The 11,004-nt window shown below is 35.6% G+C and overlaps 2 protein-coding genes across 2 annotated transcripts; one reads left to right on the forward strand and one right to left on the reverse strand.

Annotated features, from left to right (window-relative positions):
* Window positions 1-2,625: 2,625 nt before the first annotated feature.
* Window positions 2,626-4,198, forward strand: LOC147551792 (protein SOB FIVE-LIKE 5-like). Its single transcript, XM_086666206.1, has 4 exons — window positions 2,626-3,329; window positions 3,455-3,538; window positions 3,624-3,677; window positions 3,935-4,198. The coding sequence occupies exons 1-4, from the start codon at window positions 2,955-2,957 to the stop codon at window positions 3,965-3,967; spliced, it is 546 nt and encodes a 181-aa protein (XP_086522332.1). The 5' UTR covers window positions 2,626-2,954; the 3' UTR covers window positions 3,968-4,198.
* A 2,426-nt stretch (window positions 4,199-6,624) lies between these two features.
* LOC147551793 (P-loop containing nucleoside triphosphate hydrolases superfamily protein) lies at window positions 6,625-10,548 on the reverse strand. Its single transcript, XM_086671098.1, has 2 exons — window positions 9,634-10,548; window positions 6,625-7,577 (listed from the first exon to the last, which is right to left on the reverse strand). The coding sequence occupies exons 1-2, from the start codon at window positions 10,380-10,382 to the stop codon at window positions 6,920-6,922; spliced, it is 1,407 nt and encodes a 468-aa protein (XP_086527224.1). The 5' UTR covers window positions 10,383-10,548; the 3' UTR covers window positions 6,625-6,919.
* Between the last annotated feature and the right edge of the window lie 456 nt (window positions 10,549-11,004).

Raw genomic sequence — 11,004 nt, forward strand, 5'->3', positions numbered from 1 at the left:
AATCTGTCAACTATGTTAATCATACCAGTTTTTTCCATAAAGATGGACGTTCTTTCGAAACTATAAAAGCCTAAAACTATGCAACTTTCAAATCAAAGAATATGCATCATCCACGTTATTCATACCAATCTTTTCTAATAACAGTCGTTTAAAACTAGAAAAGCCTAAAAGTTTGCAATTTTCAAATTAAAGAATCTCCATCAACTTCGCTATTCACGCGACTCCGAGGTGGGGGTGGGGGTAGACCCCCAAGGGCTTCTTTTTGCAAGTTCTTCGATATAGGGTATTTATATTGCGGGGAACCATAGACAACAAAAGAATAGTAGCTTTTTTTTTTGTTGAAGGAAAAGAATAGTAGCTTAGTTGGTTGTCTCTATAGGTCTTGAGTAAAAAGTCCAAGGTTTGATTGTTATTCGCGGCTAATTACTCTTATTTTCTGTAAAGCCCAGAATTCATGCTAGGTCGGTGCTTTAAATCTCAAATATGTCGTTTTGATAGTGTGACAACTCATTTAGTATAATATGTATAGAGAAAATAAGACAAACGATCTCTAAATCTCGTTTTTTATTCTCTCGCAAATCTCCCTCTGTTCATTTTCTCTTTCACTTTTTCTCACAAATTTTTATCTCTTGCAATTTTTCTCTGGTAATCTCTCATAAATCTTTAGTTTTTTTTACATTGATCAACATACTTTGTCCCATAAGTTTACTCTTCTCTTATTTCAAAATAATACTTTGTGGAATTAAAAGTTTCTAAAAAGATCATGGAAGTTTACATGGAAAAATGTTATTAGGACGGTAATATATCAACGTCATATGTTAATCTTAGATTTATCAACGACTTACTAGTTCTTTTAGTTAAATTACATGAATTTTCTCTTATTACTACGTATATGTACATATTTTTTCTTTTAGTTAGTAGAATTTGACATCGGGCTTCTAATTTGTCAGTCACAGTCCTCACTATTGATAGTAGAATTTGACATCGGGCTTCTAATTTGTCAGTCACAGTCCTCACTATTGATACCCGTAGTTTGTATTGGTATCGTTAATAAAAACAAAGGTCACATGGAAAACAACTATCACAAATTACAATAGTCTTTTTTGTTGAGATGTGATACAATTGAAAGTGAAAACATAAGATCAAAGTAATGCCATTCCCTAACTACCTATAATTTTTTTATATGTGAAACTCGATCCCACAATCTCATGGGCTTAAGAGGGGTTACACCAAAGGGTGGTAGACAAATGTGATGGTTCTTGATACCAGTAGTGTGTATTGATACAATTAAAGATGGTTACTAAAACATGTTATTAATGAGTTTTCTTACTCTATACAATGCTGCAATAGTGTAATTCCTGTCATAAGATCCTACTAGGAGCATCAACAGAACACACATGTTTACAAAATTAGTATTAATATATTTTTTCTAAATGTGATGGCTATTGATACCAATAGTTTATTACAATTAAATATGGTTACTAAAACATGTTTTTTTTATAAGATGGTTACTAAAACATGTTGTTAACGAGTTTTCTTACTATATACAATGCCGCAATTGCGTAATTCATGTCATAAGATCCTACTAGGACAAATAGACTTTTTTTTATGCAGCAGACCTCTTAATGCATCAACGGAACACACATGTTTACGAAATTAGTATCAATAATATTGTCGGCCGAGAGATATTAAGGGAAGGTAAACACTAAAACATACAAATGACTTGTGAGTTTGTTTGATGACTTTGGAGAAAACATGCATCATTTAATGGATAGAATAAATGGCTAGCAGTGATCTTAGGAGACTTTTTATTATACATAATTTGATATTTCTCATATTATCAGGCCTCTCTTGAAATCAGACAAAAGAAGAAAACTTATGTAGCTAGGGTTTCAATCTAAGAATAGTTTTTAGAATGTTTAATTGATGCGATGTCTAACTCTATTAGTTCAACTTTACTTATATTATGTAGCTAGGGTTTCAATCCAAGAATAGTTTTTAGAATGTTTAATTGATGTGATGTCTAACTCTGTTAGTTCAACTTTACTTGTGTGTTACTCCTACCCACTTAAGAAGTTTGAAATTCAATAATTCTTTAATGTCTATTCCATTTGTCATTAAATTATGAATCCATTTCCCGTCATAATCTTAACCAATTGGTTGAGGTAAATCCCTAAAAAAGTAATTACAACATAAATCATATGCAAAACAACCAAAATGTAACTTATTTATACACCTAATTAACCACTATGTTAGTACTATAATACTATATGCTTTTATCATAAGAAAAAAATTAAGTATCAGACTAACGGGTACAACCAAGATTTCTTCGGGTTCCATGGGCCTTTATGGACTCGACTTGAGCAGGTCGTGTAACGGGCTCTCGGGTTTTTCTTCCAACTCCTTCTGTTAATAACATGGCAAACAAAGGGACCAGGACCAAGAGTTGCACCAAAACAAACAAGAGTGTATTTAGTACATGGAGTACTTGAAACAATGAAAGTTTGGCTTGTTATGGTTTAGAAGTGTACTCTGTGCCTCCCTGTATCTGCATGTGATGAGCATCCCTCTCTCTCTCTCTCTCACACACAGTCTCTCTAACTCACTCACTTCCTTACAGTTAGAGAGATAAAGAAAACCACACACACTGCCACAAAAACAGGAAAAGAACCCAACTTGCAATATTGATTCATTATACATTCAGGAAAAGGTGGCAATTGAAGAGAGGATATGGACAAAATAGTCTGGGATTTGAGTGTGTGATTTTTTTTTTCTCACTCCATTATTCACTTCTCTTACTAACTAGACTAGGCAGAATTAGATAATTAGATAGAGAAAGAGAAGGATACCCAATTCAATCTCTCATCTACTTCCTTCTATATATATATATATATATATATATAAGAGAAAGAGAGAGAGAGAGAACTCTGTGGATTTTATTGTTTATTGAGAGAATGAAGAACAGTTTGACATCAGAATGCAGTAATGGGTGCGAATCAGGATGGACTATGTACTTAGATGAATCTTCCACTTCTCTAAATCTCTGCAATAATATTGATCATGATCATCAATTTAATGAAGAATTTTGTAAACAGAAGGTACCACCCATTGAAGAACAAGAAGAAGAAGAAGATTCATCAATGGTGTCTGATGCATCTTCTGGTCCTTCACATTTTCATGAACATTACTATACTGAAACTGAGTATTCTCCTTCAATTACTAAACCCATGAAGAAAAACAGCAAAAAACAGAAAATTCAAAAACATCAAGAACATTACTCTTCTCTTCTTGATGATACTGCTAGCTCAACTGTCTTCAGCTTCACCAAGGTAAATCCATGGCAATATTACTAGATTGTTTTTCTTTAAGTTACTTCATTTTTCACCTACCCATTTCTTTTTATTTCTAGAGGGATGCTTTTTCATTAATGGGTAGCTCTTGATTTTGTAAACAGAACAATTTCACACTCACCAACAAGCAAGACTCAATGGATAATCTTCTAAATTTTTCTCAAGGTTATAGTGATAATCAAGTTAAGGTAATTCTACAGTTCATCTTCTTCTTTTTGCATTGGGTTGTGATTATTCAGACTAACATTGTTTTCGAACTTTGGGAAATTACAGGAAAGATCAACATTAGTCAAGAAGGGTTTTGGAAAAGAAATTTCAGCAAAACCAGTTAAGTTTTAATTTTTTGAGTAATGCCAAATTGGCGCCATAGACTCTGAGCAGAAATCCTATGTGACTTTCCGTGGTTCTCTGTTTAGTGGATCGAAACATCGAAAGCACGAATCACTACAATCCACGTAGGATTTCTGCCTAGAGTCTGTCTGCCTGGTTTTTCTTCTTTCCTAGCATTTTTATTGATCGAAAAACTTTTTGCGAAAATGTTGAAAATTGAACACTTTTCTGATCTTTGTTTTTTTTTTATACAGGTAATTTGCAGAAAAGAAAGCGGGGATGATTAGTTATGGTGGCAACTCCATTTTCTATCTCTTGAACTGCTTTTGATGTTTCAGAAGATGAGTGGGTTGTAAGAGAAAAAAAAAGAGTTCAGTTTCAAAGTGAATCTTTTTTTCCTTTTCTTTTTTCCCTTTCAATGTTGTGAGAAACAAACACATAAAGCAAAAGAAGTAATAAAAATTCTTAGTTATGCTTTGAAGTTATGAGGATAATAAAAACAAACACTTTGTGATGAACTTGTGGGTCATTCACTGCATACATGCATAATCTCTCCCTTTCTCTCGAATGAATAGTCCCATATCGCTTGGCAGAGCGTTTGGAGCAAGATTATGTTGGACTTAGGCTTAGGTGTCAAAAGCGGTGACAATATCGATAACAATTGAGGCTTGGTTCATTAAAAATGGTATCAAAGTTGAAGAGAGGATGGGTGGATGTGATAGTCCTGTCTCAGTTGGGAGAGCATTTGAAATGTGGGCTATAGGTGCGAGTTCAAGTTTAGTACGTGTCGAGGCTTTTTAGGAGATGACAAAGCTTTCACGAAGAACAAAATCCCGAACCTATCGGACATAGGCATGGGAATCAAAAACGGAGAAAATATCCATAATAGTTGAAGTTTGGGTCTTTACTCTCTCTACCTCGTGGGTAATGACTTATCCATATCCCAAGTTTGATGGGTTCATTCTATTTTTCATGATTGAAGTATTAGTACAATTATTTTACTTTTTGGTGGGTTTTAATCTGTTTTGAACCATATCATTTTATAGTACTGGAAAGACAAACACCCCAGATTTCTGAATATGAAGACAAAAACCCTTTTGTTCTTCTTCCTACTACTGTTGGTCCTTCTTTATATTAAAGCAAAATTTGAACATAATATTGGCATCTCCAAAAGAAGACAGGATAGGAAATTATAATGGATAACCAGAGAGGATAAATGACTCTAAATGATGCAACAACCATCTCAATACCACTCATATTGTACTTGATTTGGGAACCACCAAGACCAACTGGCCTATTCCAATTGTACTAGTTTTCTTCAGCATAGACTCCCCCGTAGACGCCATTATTAGCACCACCGTAGGCCTCTAGTCTAGTTTCACATGTTACAAAGTTTTTCGTGGCACGGAACTGCCCTACACCACATTAGGTTTCTCCTCCTGACCAACCGTGGTCGTTAACACCAAATACATCGGAAATGAATATCCTATATGTAAAAACTAGGTTCTATGCTAAATGTAAATCCAAAGTAACTTTCTAAGCAATGTGGGATTAAGTGCACATAAATTTGTTTTGATAGTTGATAATGGGCAATGGACACCAAAGGGAAGAGAATGAGATAGATGATTTTGGAATATATGATATTAATATTGAACATCATCTAGTTAGAGTCTCTGATCCTGCCTGAGATCTTTCTGATCCAAAACAATATACTCAATTTAATATAGAGTGATGTCATTGTCTCTTCTTTAAGGAACCCATTTATTTATTATTTGTTTCATGTATTTTGTTTGCTTTTGCCTCTCTCTCTCTCTCTCTCTCTCTCTCTCTCTCTCTCTCTCTCTCTCATTGTCTGCTTTGAAGTTGTTAATGGTGTTGGTGTTATTCACAATTATTACTCATTTATTTAATTTTATATTTTGTTTGTTAAATCTCCTTTGTTTGGCTTGAGGACTTGGTTACTTGGAATGTTCCCATCCTTGACTACTCTATCTTTATGTTTTCAATCTTCAATTATGAAATAAGTACTTCAAGCTACAACCAAAACAAAAGACAAATATAATTTTTACAAAATAGTCGTAAAACAGGACCATTAAATATCTGGAGAACAGTTGTTGTTATTTGTGTTTCAATATCAAAATAACCACTACATTACCGTTTATTTCATTCACAAGTAATCGTTAATAAACAATCATATTTATAAGAACAGTAGGTTTGCCCGTTTTTCACTTGAAATGAACAAAAGACTATTGTAACCTGACAATTTCCGTAATGACATTAGCCGAACTATATAAATGTCACTTTTGTGTTTTAATAGTAATGAGTCTAGAGCCCTAGACCATTCTATTACCTCCTTGGGGTGAATGGGGCAAGGGTAAATTTTGGTTTACCACATTACATCATGTTGGATAATGGGTAAGAACCAAAAAAGGCATAGTATGAATTGTCTACATAAACACATACAAATCTTAACAAACCCTAAAAGATCCAAACAAACCCTTGATTTTTTATCTCTTTCTTCCATGTATTCTTGATTTGGTGTTTTCTAAATGAACTGACATCATAGTATCCTAAAGATCTGGGAATGGCTTGAAGGACCCACCCAACCCAAGTGTGTATCTTTGATCTTTTCATTCAGTCCTGTGACCATGATTTTCATTCAAGTATGATGTCTCTGCAATTCTCGTGTGACATGAACAAGTAAGACGGCAAATGCCCATAACATGTGCTTACTGCCATGATCCACTGAAAAATTCAACATTTTCACTAGTTCTTAGTTTTTCATTGACAAGATGAATTCAACATAAAATGCCAAAATGAGCTCATTTCCGACTAACGAATGTCACAAAAATTATGAAGATAGAAGTACTAAACAAAAGGAACTCCGAGATGGCAGGGGGCCTGAGATAGCCAAAGAAAGAAAATGTCACAAGCAACGCCCATCTACATAAATTTAGGAATTCAATTTTGATAAAACAATAACATTCTTACAGAAAACTGCCCAAATTGCAAGAAAAATGTTATGGTTTTTAATGAACATGTGTTCTATATCAGACTTGTCTCTGTATAAGACTTCATGACTGAAAGCAGCAAAATGGCAAAACAACCTAACCCTAGTTATAAATACTTACGTACAGATATTTCGCTAGTAATGCCCTCATCTTTGTGAAGATAGGGTATAGATAGGTTTCGATATATGAAAGATGAGAATTTCTGCTATCTTAACCCATAAAGAAAAATCAAGAATTCATGGCAGTAGCTTCATCATCATCACCGCCATCTCTTGTTGGTACTTCATTGAACATATACTGGTTTTGATATTCCATTAAGTACTGTGTTGATCTCTTCACATCCAGGAATAACTGGTAAACTCTGCTAATGTCTTCCATTTCCACAACCTTGCCCTTTCTCTTTTGACAAGCCAATGATGCAGCAGTTATAAGGTGAATTGCATACCTTAGAGAAGCTTCCACCCCTATCTTTGTTAACAAGACTTTTGCATCTTCGGTCATTTCAACATCTTCTTCTTGTGACCTAATATCGAGGATCTTACGGATCTCATCCTCGGAGTATGGTTGGGTTGAGATAATGAGTAAGCGGTCAAGAAGGTCAATTGGGATTCCATGTGGGGCTTTGTAGTTTGTGCCCCGGATTGTTGTAATTCCTCTATTGGTGGCGACTACTAATATAGGTGCCATGTCGTTTTCTAATGCACGGTTTAGGAAAGAGAAACATTCAATATCAAGCATGTGAACCTCGTCGATGAACAAGACCCCGGGAACTATCTCTGCTTTCCCTTCCTCCCTCCACTCTGCCACCTTTGTGTCAATCTGCTCTCTCACTTCTGCACGAATTTCACCTGTATCCCCAGTGAAGAGAGCTAGAAATCCTTGTGTCCTGTGAGATAAATTAGAAGTGCAGGCAATTTAGTGCTTAACTCGATCTATATGCAGCAAAATGAACACAGTAAGACTGGATCAAACCAATAAATCAAATAGGACTCGAAGTTTTACATCGATTATCTCGAGCATTGCACACAAAGTCTGAGTATATTTATTTCTTATTCGTTTCGGTGCAGATACCTTATACTAGTATTTATTTCTTATTTCGTTTCGGTGCAGATACCTTGTAGTAACATGACATTGTTCTCAAACTCAATGTCAACATAGTTCATTTTGTTAACTCATGAGGTATTACAGACGAGATAATCTGTAATGAACCCAGCTCAATGCGTTCAAGTGTTTTAACCAAAAGTGCATCTACACTATTTCACCAGTCACCACCAACCAAATCACTCACCACCAACCAAATCACTCAAGTGTGGCCATGATTTCTATTGACTATTAACACAAGCGACTCCAGTCCTTTTTTTCCTTCTCAAAATACCACAGCACGCAAGTTTTAGTTCAAAGTCCAAACTAAATATCCAACCACAAACACTCCAAGAAGACAAACAATGAAGCAAAACAAATCTTATCAAGCTTCTTCTTTTTTTTTAAATTTGAATTAATATTAAACGAAAGGGGAACTATACAACGAGAAAAGGGAGGGCGGCATCCTCACGATATCCACGCATCCCAATTATACACCACGTCTATGAAAGAAATGTTGCCAAACAAAGGTAAACTTCTAGCCCAACCAAAAATTACAGATTTTATGTCCTCCACGTCTAGCCCAGAGTTTTCTAGCCCAACCAAAAATCTTATCATGCTTCTCTTCAAAAAAAAAAAGGCACCACATTCCCATATAGGACATCAATCATTTGTTTCAACTTTCAACTCATGTAACAACACAAACAGTCTGGTCAAATGTTAATGTCCTCCAAGACATCGAAGTGCCATAAATGGTCGCTCGTACCAGTATGCCCAACAACCGCAAAACTTATCTCATATCTTAGAATAAAAACCGTATACTACTTCACTTATCCTGACTTTTTACAAGAATAAGGTATTAAGGTTTACAAAATCGAAAGTATGCGTTAGATAAGCTCATGGGTTAAAAAACACAGGCACTAATTTTATTTTTTCTTGAACAAACCCAAACATGTTCTGCGCTTGTATCATCATGTAATTAGCAAATAAATCCTTGTACTTATGCTCAGTGATAATAAAATCCAAAAAAATACCTCAAACCAAGTATGCAAGCAAGTTAGAATATTCTTGAAATTGGATATGAATTCGCAAAGAAGGAAGATGGCATATTTAAAGATTAGTCAGAAGAAGAGAGGGAAATTAGGATCTAAACCATTTAAGCATTACAAGCATCATCCAATGAAACTAGGGACATATACAACTTACAGATTTATTAGTCCGAACTCTACAGAAAGAGACAATATTAAGGACACCCGCCACTCGATTAGTCGATTGTAGTTGAAATTGAAAGGTACAGAATCATGTAACAAGTATTTCACTAAAGCAAGTACAATGATTAACTTGGTGACTTTTCATACAAAGGTTTGATGTTGAGCCTGTGATCACTAGTTACAAGTCCATAACTTAATGGGGTTGACTTCAGATTTACTACCAAGAGGACCAGTTCCTCTTGACCCCCCAACAACTTACCTACGGCAATGCTTCCTTCAGATTCGATATTCGTCCTGAAGGAAGCAGTAAATTTTTTGCATTCAAACTGATACTAGGTTCCCAATACAAATCAAGTTGTCGCATTAAGACCACAAAATGCGACAACTTGATATGCAGTCACATATCATGTACTCAGTGTTTTAAGCTTTAAGGTGTATTACTAAAGAACCATAGACACTTATCAACACAAATTTTGAGAATCGGGCGTAACGAAATCCTTATCTTTCGAACATCTAAACCCAAACTACCCATCTAAACCTATATCGTTTTTTGTAGAACTCAATCAATATTAATCAACCTACAAAACAACTACTTTAACAAGTGCGAAACAGCAAGTAATAGAGAGAGAGAGAGAGAGAGAGAGAAGAGACCTGCTGTTAATAACATCAATCTCATGGAGAGTAACACAATGGACAACCTCCTTCCTTTTCTGCAACTCTCCTTCAGGACACTGAACAAACTTAGTTTGAGGTCCAGTAGCATCATAATCCCTAGACCTAGCAAAAGATCTCCCAAGCTTAGTTATCTTCCCAGATAACTTATCAATAGCAATAACATCACCACTTTGTACTTTCTGTTTCCCAATAGCTTCAATCATCTTTGCACCCAAATCATATACTGTTTCCATATCAGTTGTCTTCAATGTCATCTTCCCTGTCTTAGAAGCAGCACCCGCCACTGCTGGCCGATCGATCTGAACTTCAACTACTTCAGCTTCAATCACTTCAGTCTCTTCCTTTATTCGAACTCCTATTGCTTTACGGAATGCTTGCATTAGGGCTTCAGTTTTTGACATTTCAAGAGAGAATAGTTCACTACCAGCCATCATGGCGAAAGGAGTTTCTTCACCTAAGGATTTGGCCATTCCCATAGCAATGGCGGTTTTACCTGTACCTGGTTGTCCGGCTAAAAGAACCGCTCGACCGGCGATTTTACCTTCTTTAATCATTTGGAGAATGACTCCGGCGGCTTTACGAGCTGGAGCTTGGCCGACCATTCCCTCTGAGACATCTCGGGGTTCTAGGGCTGAATCTAAGCCGAGACCTCGGATGTGAGAGTGAGCGCCAATACGTTCTATTCGAGTTAAGTCTCGAGTTTCAGAGAGTTTGAGTTCCGCCATTGTTGTTTCTGTTAGGGCTAGTGGAAACGGAAAGGTAAAGCGAGAGAGAGAGAGAGAAGACGACGAAGGAAAATTTCACAAAATAAAGAAGCAGAAGAAGGGTTTTGGGGAACTAGGGTTTTACAGTTTAAAATCAAAAGTGTAAGGGCTCTTTCGTTTGGCTCCCTAGTTTATGACTACTTTCCTTTTTAGCCTCTTTTTCCGTAAATTAGAACTTTGACCTCATTTTCACATGGACCACCCATTAGGTACTTCTTCTATGGAAAAGTGGCATTATGACCCAAATAATTTGGTGGGAGGACAAAGAAACCACTAAAAGAGTTAATATGGTATGAGATGGCCTAATAGCATTTTAGGCTAAAATTATCTGACAAATGGCGAAGAAGGCGAGAAAATTGGTTTCGAAAAACAAAAGATTTTTTTTGAAATGGTGAAAAATACCCTTAGATACATATAAGAGCAAAATTAGGTTAAGGATTTTCATTTTTCTTCCTTCCACCGTATAAAAAAGATTTATAAGTTTTCGCATTCATAAACATCCACATAGAATTACATAATATGACATTCATAAAATCAAAATACGCATGTTACTTTGGATTCGTCTCTAAGACCTACAATCATG

The sequence above is a fragment of the Eschscholzia californica genome, unplaced genomic scaffold (genome assembly GCF_041429995.1).
Source record: "Eschscholzia californica isolate CP2 unplaced genomic scaffold, dmEscCali1.0.p SCAF_3, whole genome shotgun sequence".
Taxonomy (NCBI): Eukaryota; Viridiplantae; Streptophyta; class Magnoliopsida; order Ranunculales; family Papaveraceae; genus Eschscholzia; species Eschscholzia californica.

Excerpts from the sequence above, each read along its gene's own strand:
- LOC147551792 (XM_086666206.1), top strand. The coding sequence starts at position 2,955 with ATGAAGAACAGTTTGACATCAGAATGCAGTAATGGGTGCGAATCAGGA. Across the intron at positions 3,330-3,454 it reads CTGTCTTCAGCTTCACCAAG|AACAATTTCACACTCACCAA; the intron begins GTAAATCCATGG and ends TTTTGTAAACAG. Across the intron at positions 3,678-3,934 it reads AAGAAATTTCAGCAAAACCA|GTAATTTGCAGAAAAGAAAG; the intron begins GTTAAGTTTTAA and ends TTTTTTATACAG.
- LOC147551793 (XM_086671098.1), bottom strand. The coding sequence starts at position 10,382 with ATGGCGGAACTCAAACTCTCTGAAACTCGAGACTTAACTCGAATAGAA. Across the intron at positions 7,578-9,633 it reads ATTGATGTTATTAACAGCAG|GACACAAGGATTTCTAGCTC; the intron begins GTCTCTTCTCTC and ends TTTATCTCACAG.